The following is a 21,521-nucleotide window of genomic DNA, read 5'->3' as shown; positions in this document are numbered from 1 at the left end:
CGCATGGAAGAAGACACACTGAGCTCTCCCAGAGAGGAGAACTACGAGCAACAGGCTGGAGCTGTAAGGACGCAGACTCTGCTCCATACGAGGAAGACATTTCCAATGGTTGGGCTGCCCACCTAGGGAACCGGCCGCCGTGGCGATCAGTGCTAAATGTGTAAGCGGTATCTGCCGGGGCTAGTGTGAAAATGAAAGAGATCCAATACAAAAGAAATCGTCAACGTTCTTGAACAATTTACTAACAGAGAACAGTGGAGAAGACGACTCTTTAAGCTCTGTTTTCTGTGTGCACATGCAGCAACACAGTTCAGCCCGGCAGTGGGTCCTGCCTGTGACTACAGAAAGGGTAGAGGAGAGGCAAGCCAGGGGGCCCGGCCCGCAGGGCGGAAGCCCCCACTTGTCCAGTCCGCACACGTGTGAGGAGAAGAGCTGGAACCTAAGGCCAGATCTTTGGGGACAAAGATGCTTTTACCACCTCTCATTTCGGGTGAAAGACTGAAGGCAAGGGGGGCTATGAATAGAGCCCATATAATTTCTTGTCCAAACTGGAAGAGCGGAGAGAGGGAAAAGGGGGCATTATTAATAATTACGCCAGGAACGCAAGCATAAAGCAGGACATATGGTCGCCCAGCTATCAGTGGATAGTTACACACAGAGAAATGTGAGCCAGAGATTGCCTGAGGCAGAAACTGTAGCCAGGATCGTGGGTAAAGATCTGAGAGTGAAATCAAAAGTAGAAATCATTAAAGCAGTGGTTCTCAATCAGGGGCGATTTTGGTCCCCAGGGAACACTGGGCAATGTCTGAAGACATTTTCAGTTGTCACAACTCAGGGGTGTGTTGCTGATACTGGCTGGTGGGTTAAGACCAGGGATGCCGGGCGACACCCCACAAAGCACAGGACAGCCCCTCACAACAAAGTCAGCCAACCCACGCTGGCAAGAGCGCCGAGGCCAAGAATCCCTAAGTTAAAAATGAAAAGTTCTGCTGGCGCAAACATACGAAATGTCTGTGCTTCAAAAGAAAACTGCAGAAAATATTCAGACGTTACATGACAAAGAGCTAATAATCCGATCTGCACACATCAGAATATACTGGCAAACACAGTGGCCAATAAACATTAAAAACTTCCCCCGCCCCAAAACAAAAAATACCTCCGCGTCCTAAATCATCAAAACACCTTGAATTAAAAGAATGCACCTAATGTTACCTACAAACCTGGCCCAGACTTCCTGACATGCGCTGTCCGTGATGAGCTCTTCGCAGGTGCCACATAGAAGCATAAGGTGATTTAAAATATGCAAACACACAAACAAAAGACCTCCCAGGAAGGAATTTCTCTGCACTTACAATACACACCTTGCTTAATTTTAACTTTTTATTTTATTTTATTTTTTTAAAGATTTCTTTAAAGAGAGAGAAAGAAAGAATGGGGACAGAGGGAGGGGGAGAGAGAATCTCAAGCTGACTCCACACTGAGTGCACAGCCTGACACGGGGCTCGATCTCATGACCCTGAGATCATGACCTGAGCCAAAATCAAGAATAAGAGGCTTAACCGACTCAGCCACCCAGGTGCCCGTAACTTTGTATTTTAAAAACTACGTCTCTTTTAACACACGATTTTAGTAATTTAACTACAGAAATAACTAAGGACATGTTCAAATGTTTAGCTACAAGATTTTCAGCTCAGCATTATTTACGTGGGCAAAAGTATAGAAATCCTTAAAATGCCAAATAAGGAGAGACTGATTAAACAAATCACTGTATACCTATATACCATGTTACAGCAAATATTGACATGGGAAAATATTCATGATACAATATTTAAGGGAGAAAATATATAGAAGGTATATGTATTATACACATAAATCATTTCTATCTGGGTGGTGGGATAGAAGCCCCACAAAGCCAGAGGTTTCCGTTTGCCCTCTGCTCTGACTCTGAAACACAGAGCAGTGCCTGGCACAAGGGAAACATAAAATGAAGCATGTTATTGCTATTTTTGTTAATTTATATTTTCTCACTGATCTGCAATGGAAACATTATTTGCATAATACATTTCTTAAAATGCTTTTTTAAAAAAGAATAATTCGGGGGCACCGAGGTGTCTTAGTGGGTTATGTGGCTGCCTTTGGCTCAGATGACGAATTCAGGGTCCTGGGATCGAGCCCCGTGTCGGGCTCCCTGGCTAGCGGGGAGCCTTTCTCTCTCTCTCTCCCACTGTGTGCACACGTGCGCACACTCTCTCTCAAATAAATTTATAAAATCTTAAAAAAAAAAAGAGTAATTCAATGGTGAAACAATGTTTTACAAATAGAAATGGCAGTAATGCCACCTCCCTCATGGGGTAGAAAGGTTTAAATAATAATTGATGTAAATATGCTTTGTAAACTCTAAACCCTGTACGAATGTCAACAATTAGTTATTTTGTTAAGACCCTACATTCCAAGTGAAATTGGTCTCATATATGGGATGGCTGGCAGCCCTCACCCCATCCACGCCACTGCCACTGTCTTGTCCTCTGAAAACACTCAGAGGTGTGTGCGGTCCTTCAGAAGCCCAAAGCTGCGACAACAGAGCATAGATCAAGAAAGTGGCGCACCTCCATCAGGGGGAACAGCAGGTCACCAAGAAAATGGATCCTGTAGAAAGGTATTGATTGACAACCCCACTCCTAACCTCTATTTAAAAAAAAATCTCCACGTAACGTAAGTAAAATAATCCCAAATACAGTTTATCGTAACAATATCTACTATGTCAAATACTCCATTATGCTGATAATTTGCTGACAAGTCTTACCTTTTTCAATTTTTTTAATTCATCCCATTTGAATTTACTCAGCTTTTCACTCTTGAGTCACTCTTTTCTCAGATTTGATCCGTCAAAGCCATCTACCACATTTTATCTTTCAGTTGCTAAATTTTAAGGATGGCTTTCCTCCTTTGAAGGCACGCCTGTTTTCAGGCCTCACTATGGTTTCAAATGAAGCACGTGTGTATTTTACAAAACATGGACGTACTTCCTTCTTACGTTTTAATGTTAGTGGTTATATATATATGTGTGTATATATATATTTATCCATTAGTCATTACATCATAAATCAGAAGCTGAAGTTCATTTTCTCTCCCTAAAACAAATGTAGGAATTGTTTTCCAAAGCTTTATTTTTTCCTACTTTCACAGAGAGATCACAGACGTAGGGTACAAAGAAGCAGCACTCAGAACTGAATTAGTAACAGCTAAAAGAAGTATTTTAAAAATATGAAATGTTACTCGAATCCTTTTATAAATGCGGACAGAAAGAAATTTTTTTTTCTCCACAGAACTCTGTAAGAAGCTGCAAACTTGGGGTGCCTGGGTGGCACAGCGGTTAAGCGTCTGCCTTCGGCTCAGGGCGTGATCCTGGCGTTACGGGATCGAGCCCCACATCAGGCTCCTCCGCTGGGAGCCTGCTTCTCCCTCTCCCACTCCCCCTGCTTGTGTTCCCTCTCTCTCTGGCTGTCTCTCTCTGTCAAATAAATAAATAAATAAAATCTTTAAAAAAAAAAAAAGAAGCTGCAAACTTTTATGCATACCAACCACATGTATGCATTCTTTAAGTCGGATGCCAGTTCCCTAAAAAAGCAGGAAGCTCTTGCTTTTCACCAACAGCTACTTCTTTACCTGCTATTCAAAACTCAGTGAAAGGTTTGTTGCCCAGTGCTCTTCTCTCTGCTCCCTCTAATTAAAGGCACTAATGAAAGTGCTCTCGAATGCCTTTAATTTTAATTTTATGCGACTGCTTAGTAATACTAGAACTAAACTCCTTCCAACGAAATTGAGAAAATATTATAATTTGGGAAGCTTACCGATACCGTAACAACAGTGGAATTCAACAGTGATGACGGTCATTAAGACGTTTAAGTACTGTGATGTTTCCAAAGGAAACTGGAGCCCAGGGTGAGTGGAAGGAGGTGATATGATGAACACGAGAAGATGAAGAAATTAAGGGCCCATGTTACACACAGCACCGAGGAAGCCCGAGGGGGACGAGCGACCATGGAGGAAGACGTGGGGCATTGCAAAGGAAGAACAGGAGAGCTGCATGAGTGAGTGCAGAACCGGGCTAGGAAGCCAACCTAAGAAGAAAACGCTAACTAGAGGAGGCAGACAACACGATTTGTCCGTTCCAGAAAGAATCCCATCCCGCCTTCCGTCGTCTGGTTGTCTCAGTAGTTTGAGATGGATAGACCCTAAGTCACCCCAGCAGCAAATATACTTCCTACAGACGACAAAACAAAGCAGCCAAATACATTTAAACTTTTAAAATTTCTAACACCTTAGCTTATGTTCAGTTTCTGGAAACTTCTGCCTAAATGTAAATCATTCCACTTTTTTTCTCTCTAGGTCATTTCTTGGTAGTCACAGGCTTTTTTTCCATGATAAAATCTTGAACCACCTTTTTTTAGATGGGGGTGGGGGGAGATGGGAGGGGCACGGCAGCTCAAACTCAAGACAACTGTATTATTTTTTATAACGTTTGGGGATTTCTGAACCATTTGATGCTTATTAGTTGTTGCTGTTTTTCTAAACGCCTACACTTTCATTTTACATTTTTATTTAAATCTATGTAATTTAAGCAGGAGACAGCAGTTAATATCTCAAGGATTAAGCGTAGCTCTTCAACTGAAAAAAGGGGCCTGAAAACTGGAATGTGTTCCTGGCTTAATCTCACGACATAGATTTATAACTAAATAAAAGTAATAATTTTAAAAATATTTTGAGAAATAGACCCAAAATAGCAACACAAATCCATTTTGCTTATATTGCTTTCTATTCAAAATTTCATTAAAAACATATTCATTGTGAAACCAGAATGGTTCTCTTAGCCAAGCAGTGAGGGAGGGGAGCAGAAGGAAGAAAAGCTTGAAGAGCTGCACCGTGGTTTACAGGATGGGATGGTACGTCTGGAGTGGGGCAGGACTGGTGGGACCTCCCTAAAAGACTGTTTGGCCATTAAAAATAGTAACAAAAATGATAAAAAATAAGCCTTATTTGAAATAGATTGATTCCCCCCCACAAATAGCTGATAACACATTGTGAAAGCATAATGATTTGAGGCATCATCGAATTAAAATTCCCATATTTTACAGAATACCAACTTATATATCCACTCAGCCACGCTGTTTTCCTCCTCGTAAGATGAATTCCTGTTTTAAAACTGGGCCAACTCCTCTTGGGTGTTCTGGTGATGAAAACGACTTTCCTTAAGTTTTAGCCAAGACTTTTTCACTCTGGTATCTGATGAAAAAAGATGCGTGGGGGCACACACCACAACGACCAGGCCGGGGGGCGGGGGGAGAACAAATTTTTAGAGAACTATTTTGACGTTTAAAATAACAGGGGGAAAAACATGCATGAAAAATAATATGCTAATTAATTGTTTAATATATTCTATGACTCCATACCCCAAGTTTACTGAATACTGAATTACTGACTTTTTTTTAGAAAGCTGGATATGCTTGTTTGCTTATTTATTTATTTATTTATTTATTAAAGATTTTATTTATTTATTTGACAGCAAGAGAGGGAACACAAGCAGGGGGAGTGTGAGAGGGAGAAGCAGGCTTCCCATGGAGCAGGGAGCCCGATGCGGGGCTCGATCCCAGGACCCTGGGATCATGACCTGAGCCGAAGGCAGACACTCAACAGCTGAGCCACCCAAGCGCCCTGGATGTGCTTGTTTAAAAAACACCGTTGGGGCACCTGGGTGGTGCAGTCGGTTGAGCATATGACTCTTGGTTTTGGCTCAGGTCATGATCTCGGGGTCGTGATATCGAGCCCCGCATCGGGCTCCGCACTCAGCGCAGCATCTATCTGGGATTCTCTCTCCCTCTGCCCCTCCTCTGCCAAAATAAATAAATAAATCTTAAAAAAAATACATTGCTGTGTATGTAAACAAATGCAAACAAATCAAACCAAAGACAGAAGAACACGAAAAAGGATAAGCTCAGGGGAATGTGCCTGAAACGGATGAGAGCGGAAAGTCTGACGGCTCTGAAACGCTTCCAACCCGAGGACTCCTGGTCAGTTGAAGCAGACACACGACTGCTCTCTCACCCGAAAACCATCACCTCGAGAGATGAGACAGATCAGCTCTGCTACCCAGAGACCCCTACAGGATACACAGTGTCCCAAGTTCCTGGAACCTCTCCATCTGTGTATGAGGTTGGGCAAATCATTTTTAAAAAATGGGACAGTACCACAGTTTAGGAAAAAGTAGTAATACCATGATCGAGCTGAAAAGTGACCCACTGACCTGATTGATGGAGTTGGCAGCACAGGATGCGAGGCCTGTGCCCAGAGAAGTGAGCAGGAAACAGGGCCAGTCAAAAGGTCCTGGGGCCAGTGCAAACCCGGCCGAAGTGGTGCTGACGACCAGAGCTGTAACAGAGAAACAGAGCAGATGTCTCATCACCAAAGCGCACTCTGGACTATAAACGCCAAAAACCAAGCCCTCTCCCATACAAACCAATTCGTCTCATCGGTGACACAAACTATAGGCTGATCCTCTCTCATTAAAAAATTAAAAAAATTTTTCTGATTATCAAAATTATATGTCTTCATTATAGAAAAATGCTAATTTTCCTTTAACTCCATAGGAGTAAAAAAAAAAAAAAACAACCGATGTTCCAATCCAATCAGTCACTTATTCATTCAACAAACATTTACTGACTACCTAATTCACGATCAGTACTGTGCTGGGCATCAGGCAGTGTATGAGATAAAAGTATGTAAGGGTTCCTTCCTGCTCTCAGGCACTTTACTTGACAGGGAGATGACAGTCATACATCAATAATTCTAACACAGGGCAGCATATGATAAGTGTCCCAATTCTGTGATAAGTTCCAGACCACCTGAGCAGAGGCTCACCTGTAAAAGAAAATGGTTCTGGGGTCCAGATTACGGTTAGAGGATGACCAGAGGGAGATGATAATCCTACAGCCACCAATGGGAACAGAGGGACGTGGCAAGGTGTACAAGCAAACCCATATAATTCAAGCATCCACTAAGGCTGCTCCTTCCTTTAGGCCCTGGTCCTTCTTCCCTGGGGGTTTACAGAGGCTGACAGGCCCAGAAAGTGTCTAGGGGCGGTACTGATCCAGGGCTGTAGAAATTCACTGGAAAAAGGATCACCAGTGGTGGGCTGATGGGAGAAGACTTCAAGAAGATGGCATTGAACCTGGACCTTTAGGAGAGAGGTGAGAAAAGGAGGAGAATGGTAGGGTGGGCAACATCACAGGTGGTTGGATAGTTCCGCGAACAGGCACAGGGGCAAGAGAGACCAATGTCAAGAGCCTAAAGAAATCTGATGCCATCTGCCAGGATTTCAAACCAAACACGTCGGAAGCACTAATGAGTCTCTCTTGCCCTGCTCGACATCCCATCGACTGCGAGTACTGTCTGATTCAAACCCACCTCTAACGCCACCATCAAGCCCCCTGACTCACCACCAAGGGTGGTTCTGCCCCCTGGGGACATTTGGTAACGTCTGGAGACATATTTGGTTGTCACGCTGGAGGTGGGTAGACACAGGCCAGGGATGCCTCTAAACCTCGTCTCGTGCACAGGACAGCCCCCACAACAAAGAATTTTCTGGCCCAAAATGTCAATAGAGCTGAGGTTGAAAAAACATGTAATCTAGTCCAAGGTATTATCTTCTCTGGACAACGGCAAGAGCTTGCCCCTATATGGGCTCCTTGCTTCCACCTTGCCCCTCTCCCAAATGATATTTTATTTTTTTTATTTTTTAGATTTTATTTATTTGTCAGAGAAAGAGAGAGAGAGCACAAGCTGGGGGGGGGGCAGCAGGCAGAGGGAGAAGCAGGCTCCCCGCTGAGCAGGGAGCCTGACACTGGGCTCGATCCCAGGACCCCAGGATCATGACCTGAGCCAAAATCAAGAGTCGGACGCTTCCCCGACTGAGCCACCCAGGCGCCCTTCATATACGACTTCTTAGGGAGGCCCTCCCCAGATACGCCTTCAGGCAGGAGCTATGTGGTTCACTGCTAGATTTTCAGGGCTACCATTACGGCAGGAACAGAGGAAGGGGTTGGGGTGAAGAGTGGTGGCTGCCAGACGGCAGAATCTCTAGTTGAATAGTTTGCATGTCGTCTGGTTGGCAGGACAGAGTCACTGAGAGCCCAGTGCAAGGAAGTGACCTGTCGCTGGAAGGTCAGCCTAGAAGCAGTCGGCACTGCGATTTACAACTGGCAGCGGGTTTTTCAGAAAAACAACTGGAGAGGCTCTCCTGTTAATCCACCCTAAGGGTAGTAAAAGTGGGACTCAAATAGATATAAGGAATACTGTGACTTCAGTTGTTAGGACTTGGTAATTACAAGAAGGAGAAAGACAAAACAAAATAACCACAAAAAAAGGATAAAAGGTAAGGTGCTGCACCACTGGGTGACTTGGAGAAGAATTATAATATTAACCGAAAGAAGTCCACCTGGGGAAAGGTGATGGAGCTGGCTGGTCTCAGGAAAATGTGCTACTTTTGAAGGACCACAGAATACCCACGTAAAAATGTACAGAAAGTAGACGGAATATGAACCTAGAGCTCAGGAGAGACTGGGGAGGCAGGAGAGAGGCACGAGGCTCCAGGGTCACTTGCCCAGAGACCATGGCTGAGCCTGAGGGAATGGATGAGATTATCAATGAAGTTCGGTGGAAAGAAGTATATAAAAAATGTCAGAACTTTGGGGTGCCTGGGTGGTTCAGTTGGTTAATAAGTGTCTGATTCTTGATTTCGGCTCAGGTTGTGATCTCAGGGTCGTGAGATCGAGCCCTTTGTCAGGCTCCGCACTCAGCGGGGAGTCTGCTTGCGTTTCTTCTCCCCACGTGTGCTCTCTTTCTCTCTCTCTAAAAAATAAATAAAATCTTTTAAAAATGTCAGAACTTCACAGATGGGGGGAAAGGAAACAACGCCAGACACAAAAAACATCAGGAGACAAGAACCAGGAGGAGGAGGTGTGGTGGGGGGGCACCACCACTGACATCAACAAGAAATGGCTGGGACACTGACGGCTCCTCCTAATGATCCGGAATTGGGTGGTATGCCCGTCAATCTAGTTTCATCAGCAGCATATAGAAACTCTTTGTTGTTTTACCATACGGACAAGCCGCTAATGTCTAGTCTGGACACAGTTTTCTTGGTATTTCTGTGTTTCTTTGATTGGGCTCAATGACAACATGCAAAGGGGACTTGAGTACGTGTGTGTAGATGGTCACCCGAACATGCCGTTGGCCAAAAGGTCCCTCTTTTAACGATGTCGTCCCCCAAATGTGGTGTGCGTCCACATCTCCTGGGAGGAGGTTTCCCTCCAGAACAGAGGACAGAGGCACCGCATGAAGGAGATAGCAGAGCAAGTACAGGAATGATATAAGGTTACAAAAAGACAAGCGGAAGATTAGCACATGAAGGCAAACAGGAAAAAAGAGGCCAGCCTGGGCCAGCAAGTGTGTACTGCTCCCTCCTCCCTTCCTCGGCTCTGGGGCTGGCCTGCTCTGGCCCACGTACCGTACCACGAGTGGGAGCACAGCGATCTCACCTAAGCCCAGACCAGCGACCGGCCACACAGAGACTTACACCCAGAAGAAAATACCACGTGACTCCCGGCTTGCCCACAGTCACTGCAGGTGCAAGTTAAAGGACGTTCGTTCTACCCACGATGGGGAAAGAACAGCCCCTCACTTCACGGCCCACTGAGCCATACCTGCATCTATGTAATGACTCCTAAGGAAAGCAACCTGTTTTAGAGCAAACAAAGCTCCTTTTAGAATACTCAAAACACCTTCCTTCTGTGAGGAGGCTTTTTCATTCTTTATGGATACACGCCATCGATCACCAAGCCTTGCGGACAGGCCGGTGTCCCAGAATGAGTCATCTTGCTTTTGCACAACTCAAGAGCTCTCCAGAGAGGTCAGGCGACTCCTCATATATCACCGTGGGTGGTGACAAGCCAGGACTGGAAGAAAAGTCTGTTAACACCCGGCTACTTCTCAACTGACCCACCCAGGAAGACAGGTTGATGGTGTCACTGGGAGAATTAGGAGGAAAAGAGACAGCAGGGCTTTCCCTCTCAAAACGAACTAAGTGAATTGCTCCCACCCATCTAGTCAATCAGTTGAAATAATTTTTGTTCTTTTTTTAAGATTTACTTATCTATTTGAGAGACAGAGTAAGAGGGAGAGTGCAGTGGGGAAGGGCAAAGCAGAGGGAGAGACAGCATTTCAAGCAGACTCCCAGCCGAGTGTGGAGCCCGACTCGGGGCTCCATCTCACAGCCCTGAGATCGTGACCTGTGCCAAAATCAAGAGTTAGACTCTTCACCGACTAAGCCACCCAGGCACCCCTAAAATAATGCTTGACTCTCAAAGCCTTGAACCTTAAACCAAAAGTAGACTATTTATAAACAACTACGGTAGTTAAAAGAGCATAGAAAATGCACAATAACTTTCTCCATACATCATTAGCAAAATCCAGAGTCACCAAAGTAACTTTAGCTATCGCTCAATATCCATCAACATTTTGTATTGTGTTTTATAAACAAATAAAAAGAAAGAGCAATTTCCGTCGTAGTGGACAGGACAATACCATAATCACTGAACTGTCCAGATAAAAATGCTGCAAGAAGAAAACTCACTTTGTTTAAAGCCAGAAAGGGTGTGTAGCTACATGAAAATAAAACTGTTAATTCAGAGGAGAAAGTGTCTTGTTTTTCCTTTTATTTGCCTCAGAGCTTGACTGAGTGATGAATGATACAGAAGGCACATCAAATTTTGACTAACGGATCAACTCGGGAGTTGAGAAGAGGCAAAGTGGTTTGCAAAAAAAACTAACAAAGGGAAAGGACGATGTCTTAGTAAGACCTAACAAGGACTCAGTTTACAAAACGGAAACTCTGCCTAATTTAAAACTGTACAAACTGTAATGTACGTTAAACACTGATCAGGACTATCATTATTATTATCATTATTAAGGAGGAAATCTGCATTTTGTAACACGTTTCTTAAAAAACATCAAACGCTAACAAAGAATGTATTTATCCTTACTTCATCAAGGCAATTAATTTAAAGAAAGAGGAGGGCAGAAAGGATTGATAAACTGTACAAGCAAAATTGACCAAGGCAATATTCTCATACAGCACTGCCACAACTGTAATTAAACTTTTCATTGATTTCCTGGGATTCATTACGTGGAATCATTCTGCAACACCAGGATCTCATTAAAAGTGAGTGTAATATATTCCTTCGTTAATAGCACTTGAAATTATATTTTATTTGGTAATCTCATATTCTGTCCCTTCACACGTAAACATAAAATCAATGTTGCCAACGAAGCGTGACCCATCCGAGAGAGGCCCGGAGGCGCTGGACGGCAAGCTTTTGGGATGACGGCTCTGGAAGGAAGTCAAGGAAGAGGAATATGCCCATCCCCCATGGAGCCCAACCCACTGCCATTCCCGCCCGTGGGTGGGTGTCCAGCCAGTGAATCGCAAGCACCCCTGTGCAAAGACGGTCAGTGGTGGTCTCTGAAGGTTCTTAGGATATAGGAAGTCTGAATATTTGGCCCAAGCTCAGGTCAGCTGTGGCCCCACCAATCTCTTCCAGCCGGGGCCACCTTCTTCCAGAGCCCATCATTCACGGAGTCAACAAATATGTTCTCTTGTCTGCCAGCCCTCTCCAGGGAGAAGTTCTTCCTTATGCTCCGTATAACACATATTTATTCTGAAATAGTCACAAGAACGCCTGCCCCACAGGGCTGGAAGTAAGCAAGAGTCCCTGATGGGAACTGGCGAGGAGGGCCGCAAGGCAAGGAACGGGGAGAGTCAGGCAAAGAAATGAATTCTGCCAACAACCAGCGAGCCTGGAAGGGGACCCCAGGTGAGAACCACAGCCCGGACCATCGTGCTGATTTCAAGCTCGGCGAGACCCCGAGCAGAGGATCTGGCCAGGCCGGGCCTGGTCTCGTGACCCACAGAAGCGGGGAAATGGTAACTGTGTGCTGTTTTAAACTGCTAAGTTGTGGTAACTTGTTTTGCAGGAAAAGAAAAGTAGCGCATGCCATGAGGAGAGTGGCTTTTAGGAATGACCAGTCTATCAACAATGCAGAGAACGGACTGCAGGGGAGGAGAAGGTGGTGAGGGCCTGGGAAGGGCGGCGACAGCGCAAACAGAGGTGTAGATAACCAGTTTGAAGGCTCTGGCCCAGGCCTTCTGTACTGAATAGATATAAGTGGTTACAGCAAGGAGCTAACTTGAAGAATAATACAACCTTAAATTCAGGTCAAAGGGAACTTAGGGTCAACTGGTCATCTCTGTCCTGATCGCAGAACCCCCGGGACAACCTTTCAGATGGATGCTAGCTCCAAATCTGGGGATGGGAAGTTATTCCCCCCTTCTGTACACAAGAGCTCTAGCCGTTGGACAGTTCTCTCTCCACCGAGTCAAATCAGCTTCCTTGAAATACCTCCCTGTCGTTTCTCTCTTCCCGAGTGATACTGAAGGACCCCTCTCTCAGCACAATCTTTCACTCAAATGCAACGATCCCACCGTCTTGGTTTCCCCAAGCTAAGTGTCCCTAGGGACCAACAACCCTTGACTTCTGCACTCTTGTCCACGCCTTGTGAGACTTTTTTTTTTTTTAATGATTTTTTATTATATTATGTTAGTCACCATACAGTACATCCCCGGTTTCCAATGTAAGGCTCAATGATTCATTAGTTCTGTATAACACCCAGTGCACCATGCAATACGTGCCCTCTTTACTACCCATCACCGGTCTATCCCATTCCCCCACCCCCCTCCCCTCTGAAGTCCTCAGTTTGTTTCTCATAGTCCATAGTCTCTCATGTTTCATTCCCCCTTCTGATTACCCCGCCTTGTGAGACCTTTAAGAGACACACTAGTGTTCCATTCTAACAAAAGCACTCAGCACAACGCCCACAAATAAGGACTTAGTACTAGTAAGTGGTGCTCTTGGTAATTCTTGAAATGTGGTTGCTAGAATTCTAGGTGAAATATGTCTCTGGCCACGAAGCTTAGACTTCGTATTTCAAAGCAGCGCCTTAAGGAACTTCGAGAGACAACAAAACACTTGCCAACAAGCTCCACGTGCCTCTACGTTGTGACCCCAGTTACTTCTCCGTAGGCTCCAGGCGAGTGACTGGAGAGCAGTCCTTTCATAAACGTGGACTAAAATTGGTAACGATAAAAAAACAAAACTTACGTTTGTGAAGCACTTTACAATGCCGAAGTGCTTTTACGTGTATTTAAATCTCAGAGGCACTGCACTTCAAAAAAAAAAGGAGGGTGTGGATAACTGAGGAGGAACATGGCAAGAAACCGTAAGAATGTTCACTTATGTTTGATTTTAATTATTTTAAAACACACATTACGCATATCTTAAAATGAACACAGTGCATTGGTGTAAGAGTACATGAATTTCATTTGCAAGTAACCACCGTCCTGCTATATGTGACATTTTATACACAATAGCATAAACGTTATAAATATAGGTATGTGCACTTAAAACTTTTTTACTGATAAAATACATGACTAACAAACTCTGTAGACCCTGCTCTGAGAAAACAGCAACGTAAGCGATGGTAGCTAGTAACGTCTGATTTCGCATAGAGAGTCATGCACAAATCAGTGGTAGTGAAATCATTCCAGGGTCTAATCAAGAGAATCACACGGTTATGCACAATGTTTGGCTCTCTGCTTTATGGGATATTCTTTGACAGAGACAGAAAGAGAAAAGACAGTCAGACAGAAAGAAAAAAGAGGGGCGCCTGGGTGGCACAGCGGTTAAGCGTCTGCCTTCGGCTCAGGGCGTGATCCCGGCGTTATGGGATCGAGCCCCACATCAGGTTCCTCCGCTATGAGCCTGCTTCTTCCTCTCCCACTCCCCCTGATTGTGTTCCCTCTCTCGCTGGCTATCTCTGTCGAATAAATAAATAAAATCTTTAAAAAAAAAAAAAGAAAGAAAAAAGAAAAGATTTTTTTTAAAGGCTCAATACTTTCAGAACTACTGTTCTCTGAGCATAAGCATAATGAAGGCACTTTACTTCCCGAGATCATCAGTTAAAAATAACTATAAGGATGGGATTATAAACCGGTCATCTACATCCTGATTTTATCTCTGTCTTTTAAAACCTCACTATTACTACTATTATTAGTATTTATTTATTTTTTAGCATGGGCTCCTAAAGAATTAAGTGAAAAACAAAATTCCAATAAATCGATTTGGATAATTATCGACTCTGGTAAAAGATTTAGTCAAAAGATTAAAACCCCTGGCTAAATGAGAGTTTGAGACTCTCTATAGATTTCAAATTATCCTTGTGATCTATTCTATCTCATTATCGCGGACAGCGGTTACTGTGCAACACTGGAATCCAAATCCTACAAACCTGAGACGTATTCTCTTTAAAGCTTTGCATGTACAAAGCTGACAGGAACAGGCAGTTAATGAACCTGTACGTGGTTTTGCTTATGTGTGTGTCCGAGCAATGGAATCAGTTTTGTTAGCTGATCTCAAGGTTCAGAACGATGTAACTTAATTAAGAGGCAGGAATCAAGTCTTTTCTGATTTTAAAATGAGCATGTAGTTTTTACTTAATAGCTGTACTTAAGATTTCCTCCTCTCTCTTCATTTCTATTAACAGCTTAAGCTTCAAATGGTTCAATTTCTAATTTAAGTGAGTTTTTTAGGCTTCCTGGCTTGGCGGCGGTCTGCGAACCTCTCGACACAGTCCTCTTACCAACACACATATCAAAGAAGGTGGTAATGCTTCTGCTTACTGCTAAATTCAGATGAAAAGTCAGCTGATGAGAGACAAGGTATTTTTTTGCTCAGCCACATTAAAGGGTATCAATCAGGGGTAACTGATTACAAACCATAACCACTTCTGGTTAAAAGATAAGACTTTCTATAGAGATTTTTAATAACACAGCTGCAAAATTAAGAACTTACGGGGACTTCCTGTTTTCCCTCTGTCTTTTTTTCCATATACTTAATGACCAAAGCCAGTCCAAAAAAACCCTAGGACCAAATTAAAACTCATACTTCAAATTGATTGAGCAATACTGTTACCAAAATGAAACATTTAAGTATGGTCCCCAAGGCAATTCACCAGGAAGCATTTGGCTTGGATTTACAGTCAGAAAAGGGAAATGAAATATCTACCAGGTCTTCTGTTTAAATAAATACATAAATACAACCTGTTTATATCTAAGTTAATAATGCAACAAGATTGTTCTTTCAATTAGTTTTTCCTTGAACCATCCAAGCTTTTCCACTTTGTCATCCTATTTTTAGACTTCTTTTTCCTCTTTTCAATAAAGAAATACTTCCTCTTAATATACTTAATAAACAACACTTTGCAACCTTTGTAATTAACTAGAAAACTTTTCCATAAAACTGATGCACATTAAACTTTTAAGAAGTGGAAATCTGTCTTTTGAAAAAGGAGTTTGGCAAGAAGACATTGTTATAGTTGAACTTTTTCTGTTTCATCTCAAAATTGTTGAAGTGTTACTGTCCAGGGAGCAGATATTTTATGATAAACCTTTAGAATAAAGAACTAAGATGAAGTGTTCATTTAAAGCATCATTCTGATTTTGACAGTATTCAGTGTTTATCTACATTTGAACATTTTTTGCTACACATGTAACGGGTTAATAAAATGGGCCTGCTCACTTGTTAGTTGTATCTGGGCCTAAATGCATACATTTATTAATGCATTGTGATCTTGTTTTGCATGGAAGATTTTCGTTTACTCCTAGTGATTAGTTACGAAATAATGTCGGCTATGTCATTATTCTAGGCGTTCAAGACAACTTTCTGGCATGAAGACTTTTTCAGAAATATATATATATTTTTTTAAAGAATTTATTTATTTATTTGACAGAGAGAGAGACAGCCAGCGAGAGACGGAACACAAGCAGGGGGAGCGGGAGAGGAAGAAGCAGGCTCATAGCGGAGGAGCCTGACGCGGGGCTCGATCCCAGAACACTGGGATCACGCCCTGAGCCGAAGGCAGACGCTTAACGACTGAGCCACCCAGGCGCCCCTCAGAAATACTTTTAAGATAACCAACCAATGGAAGAGTTCTCTTAATGACGCAGCTGTCCCTTTAAGTGAAACTGACAATAATCATTTGCCAACTCTAATAGATGACTCATTGATAACCTTTATGGTCACTACTTATCTGAAAGATCCACCCCCCCCCCCAAAAAAGGTCTCTTAGCTGGGGACTAGATTAAAGCAAAGTCGCGTCCTCATGGGCCCCTCTGAGCTTCCAAGCTTTCACAAGTTCCGTGAACCTTCTGGGTAACACAGTAGGGCTGTGCTACAAAATAAGGTAGCAGGTTAAAAACTTCGGTACGGAATGACAACAGAACAAAGCATGACAGCCTGAAGTCACCTGGTTCAGGTACGGTAAACAATTTTCAGTTGCCACAAAGCATTCACCTACTCCAGTAGAGTAAAATAATCGATTATTTCTAATTAAAGGCTAAACTGTTTAAAATTCTGCAGATGATGGGGACAGAGTTTGTCATACTTCTTTCCCTCCACTGATCGTCTGTTTTTTGTTTTTTTTTTAAAGATTTTATTTATTTGACAGAGAGAGCGCCAGCGAGAGAGGGAACACAGCAGGGGAGTGGGAGAGGAAGAGGCAGGCTCCCAGCAGAGGAGCCTGATGTGGGGCTCGAACCCAGGACTCCGGGATCACGCCCTGAGCCAAAGGCAGACGCTGAACGACTGAGCCACACAGGCGCCCCTGATCATCTGTTTTTTGAGCACCTATTACGTGCAAGGCTTGAGCTGAGCCCCCCAGTGCCCCAGGACTGCAACAGTGAACGAGGCAGACGTGGTCCCTGCCGTCCTTGTGCTCACACGCTGGTGAACGTTCAGACAAGCCAACAGGCGTTACAACACGGCGTGTTGTTAGTGCTTCGGAGGGGCAAGTCAAGGATGCTGTGAAGAACACAGACGGGGCTCCTTGCCTAGGAGGCTCCCCAGACTGATGTCAAAGTGGAAGGCAGAAGGGTAAGTAGGAGTCAGCCTGCTGAGCAGGGAAGGGGGCGAGGTTGTAAGTGCTGGAGGCAGAAGGAAAAGCCAACACAAAAGCCAGAGGGGGAGAAAAGGCTCCAAACTTTCACTCCCCGCCTATGCACAAACAAACAAGGAAAGAAAAAAACCCCACAACATTCACTCTCCATCTACAGACAAAAAAAATAAAAATCACACATTCACTCCCCACCTATGGACAAAATAAAAATCACGGGGTGTAAATACACATAAAAAGGCAGCCTTGTGGGGTGGGTGCCTGGGTGGCTCAGTCGGTTAAGTGTCTGCCTTTGGCTCAGGTCATGACCTTGGGGTCCTGAGACTGAGCCCCACATCACGCTCCCTGCTCAGTGAAGCCTCCGCCTTCAGCTCAGGTCATGATCCCAGGGTCCTGAGACTGAGTCCCACATCCGGCTCCCTGCTCAACAGGGAGTCTGCTTCTCTGCCCACCCCCCACGCTCATGCTCTCTCTCCGTCTCTCAAAAAAATAAAATCTTAAAAATGCACCCTGTATCTTCTTACAAAATATTGATATACTCTTTCCATTCTTTGTCCTCTCCAAATTCACCATCCCCGCCCTTTTTGTGATATTAAAACATAAAGCTATTGAGCAAAAACTTTTTTTAGCACTTAAGGTGGTAACCTTGTAGTATTCTTTTAAAACTCGCTTTTGTGTTTCATTCCTTGAGCTCAATAAAGGAGACGCTAGCATACTTGGCTCTGAAATGGGAAACCAAGCTCTTGCGAATACCCCAAAGCCAAAGAGATCTAGGCACCTGGGCCAGTCCACTGTGCAGGGGTGAGAAGCCAGCATGTGAACCTCCCTGGAGACTTGGACAACACACCCCCCACGGAGGTCGGGAGGACGCCCAGGTGTCCTGTGGACAGAGCTGTCCACACTGGCGGGAGGTAGCGGGGGAGAGGAACCGGGTCCAGGGGAGAAAAGGCAAAAACGGGTGTGAGTTCAGATAAACTGTGCTGGCAGGAAGTCTCGGGGCTCCCACTTGATGAGAACTCAACCTTCGTGTCTGTTTGAAATGGGGAGTGAGTACTTTGCTGGCAGCGAAGGGCGGTCGGGGAGAGGAGGTTCTCCAGAGAGGAAGGGTTTCTCAAAGGGTGTTCCGGGGGCCTTCCGAGCCGGGGCACACCGCCAGCACCACCCCCTGCCCAGGTCCAGACTGCAGACGAGAACCAGACATCTGTGTGATAACCAGTACTGCAAGGCTCTTGATGGCAAATGAAGCGTTAGAAGCACTACAGACAGGACGCTCTCCAGGCTGACGGTGGCCTTGGGGGTGAAGCAAACGGAGCCAGATGCCAAAGCCCTCGGTGCCTGCGGGGGCGCAACTCGGACTTCAGGACGGGTCACCAAATGTGCATGTGCCGATCAAGATGCTAGGGAAAGACACCCACCACCACTACTGGGGAAGTCAGTGTCGCCTTGGCAAGCCGGCCCTCGCTGAAACACTCTATGCACGGGGCAGATCCCTCAGCGGACGACACGGCAGCATAGGGTCTTCTTTGGGAAAGTGGACCATGGAGAGGCGGGCAGCCCTATGTCCTCTGCCTGGAAGGGGATGAGCTGCATATTTAGATAGCCCGGTGAGTGCCAGGGCGACACAGACCACTTGGCTACTGGCAGTTGACGTGGCCAGATTTTCAATGCTTCACTTCTGTAAGAATGATGCCAGACTTTCCAACCTCCCTTGCAGCTACAGGTAGCACTTTGTACCACACTGGCCAAGGAGACCGAAGGGGAGGTCCCCGTCACGAGCTTTCCTCTCAAATAAAAAGGCAAAATCTTGTAAGGAGGGTTCTGCCTTTCCACACAGGCCCCCCTTCTTCATTCTTTCGGCCGGGAGTACAGCATGATGACGGAGGGGTGGCAGCCATTCTGGGGTCTTGAGAACAAAAGCCACGAGCACACAATGGTGGCCAAAAGGAGGAGCTGGCTATGCTGACAATATCCTTTAGCGCTAGCTCTAGACTCGTAATTTCGCACTCCTCTAAACAAGAGAAAAATAAACCCTTTATTTGTTTAAGTCACTGTTCTCCAAGTTTTCAGTTACGTGCAGCTGAGCCCATTCTCAACCTTATTTTTTTTCCTGTTTCTCGTCTTTAAATTTGTCAATCTATGGGGCGCCTCGGTGGCACAGCAGTTAAGCGTCTGCTTTCGGCTCAGGGCGTGATCCCAGCGTTATGGGATCGAGCCCCACATCAGGCTCCTCTGCTGTGAGCCTGCTTCTTCCTCTCCCACTCCCCCTGCTTGTGTTCCCTCTCTCGCTGGCTGTCTCTATCTCTGTCGAATAAATAAATAAATCTTTAAAAAAAAATAAAAAAAAATTTGTCAATCTGTTTTTAAAGATTTTTATTTATTTTAGAGAGAGAGCATGAACTGGGGGAAGGGGCAAAAGGAGAGGGAGAAGTAGACTCCCCACTGAGCAGGGAGCCCAACTCAGGGCTCGATCCCACGACCCTGAGCAGAAATCAAGGGCTAGATGCTCAACTGACTGAGCCCCCAGGCGCCCCAAATTTGTCAATATCTTTTGAGAATGATTATCATCCTCATGAAATTTATCTTTATGTTCCTCTGGCATCAACCATAGCATCTTACACTTACGATCAATTTAATTAACACTGAACTGATATAAAACAAATAAATCACCAGAAAACAGAATAACCTAGATACACGTATTTTTCATCTTAGAACAATGGCTAAGGGATCTTCATGGCTCACCCCTCCCAGAAACCAACTGAAATGAAGGAATAAAACTAAAAACCACAGAAAAAGCTCCATCAGCAAAAAAACTAGGCAGAGAGGATATACTTAAAACCCTCAAGAAATATTTATTAAATATATAGCACAGAGGAAACTCAATTGAAGACAGTTGCTGAGAGATGACTTACTACTTTCATTATTTGATTGGCAAAAAGTGAGAGTACCTAAGTACCAACTAATAAGGAAATAGAAAAATATGGGAAATGAAGGCTGTTTGACAGTACCCATTATTTCTTCCTAACGTGAAGCGGTAGGGAGCCAGGAACAGAGGCCAGGGTGGGACCATGGGTGGGATAGGCCCACTCTATGAAAACTCCTTCCCCATCCCAGTAAGAGTATTTACACAGGCAGTCGCGTCACAGTTAGAGGCAGAGAAAAGTGGTCACACCGAAGAGAAAGCAGGGCCTTGCCTTGATGTCCTCACCGAGACAATGCAGAAACATTCTAGCCCATCTAATCCAGCATAGCAGGACGCCCACTAACATGACGCCCTGGGGGTATGATTCAGCTCCGCAGGCAGCAGCACCAGAGAAAAGGCTGGGCTCTGCTGAGAGAAGGGGGAGATACACCAAAACCACACTCGGGGAGCAAGACGCTGGCGCTGTGATTTCAAGAACACCGTGCAAATCCCTTTCGAGAAAAAGTTCCCCTTGCTGGTAGCCAGCTCCCTCTGCATCTCCTCAGACCACAGGAACTGTACACTGATCACGTGAACCGATAACCTCCATCCTCCAACTTAAAACCCAAGAGAAGTCCAACAGTGCCAAGTTAGACTGGTAGGTGATCAAGAAAAATCCAACTGTGCACTCCTTCAATCAGTCCATCATGAGCAACTACTATGTGACAGGTTTTGCTCAAGGCAGGGAGGGTGGAACGGTGCAAACGGACAAGATGCCTGTCCTCCTGGATGTTACACTCTGTTGGGGGTGTGACTACTGTCGGGAAGAGTCCTCTTCACTCAGGAATGGATTAAGATGAAGAGAGGTAAAATGGGCCAATTGGAAGCTTTAAAAAGAAAGGATTCCACAACATAAAAGAAAACAAATAGCATGGACGAAAAAGAGGTTAAATATATTTCTGAAGGAGATGTGCCACAGAACCAGCAGACTGTAAGCTCCCCACAGAATGGACCCAGGAGCGGGGGGCCTGCGTGGGGGGGACGTCACCCCACCCTACCCCGGACACTTGGAAGGGCACACCTGGGGCATAAAAGGGATCCGTGAATAGCAGGGGGATGAATGGACGAAGCAGAAAAAACAAACCCCGTTAAACAGAATAAAAAGGCTAAGAAAAGGATACAGAAACAGAAATTGCCAGAGCAGAAAGCTCGAAGTCTGGAGTGGTAGGTAATGAGAAGCAGACAGCATCAAATCAAATCAGTGTTGTACGTAACACACCTCACGGGAGCCTTCTGAACGAAGCAGAAACTACAGTGAGGAGGGCAAGTGGAGGGAACGGAATAAAGCAGAGATTACAGCAGACAACGAAATAATTGGTATGAATATGAAAAAGGAGACAACCTGATCATTACTTGATTACCTGAAAAACTCAAGAATCAGCTGAAAAAATATATATATATTTTTTTACTATTTCAAATCATCAGTAAGAATATATAGTCTATT

The 21,521-nt window shown here is 44.6% G+C and overlaps 1 protein-coding gene across 2 annotated transcripts in view; it reads right to left on the bottom strand.

Moving 5' to 3' along the window:
* Positions 1 to 21,521, bottom strand: part of COX10 (cytochrome c oxidase assembly factor heme A:farnesyltransferase COX10) — a 125,888-nt gene that overhangs the window by 87,428 nt on the left and 16,939 nt on the right. For both annotated transcript variants that reach the window (XM_087867632.1, XM_045778324.2), the window contains exon 4: positions 6,302 to 6,426. In XM_087867632.1, the coding sequence (XP_087723758.1) occupies positions 6,302 to 6,426 (125 nt within the window). The remainder of the gene's footprint in view (positions 1 to 6,301; positions 6,427 to 21,521) is intronic.

Source organism: Ursus americanus, chromosome 14 (assembly GCF_024610735.1).
Source record: "Ursus americanus isolate L20-20 chromosome 14, mUrsAme1.1.p, whole genome shotgun sequence".
Classification (NCBI taxonomy): domain Eukaryota; kingdom Metazoa; phylum Chordata; class Mammalia; order Carnivora; family Ursidae; genus Ursus; species Ursus americanus.
The sequence above is the reverse complement of the archived record's forward strand: the minus strand, read 5'-3'. Positions and strand labels throughout refer to the sequence as shown.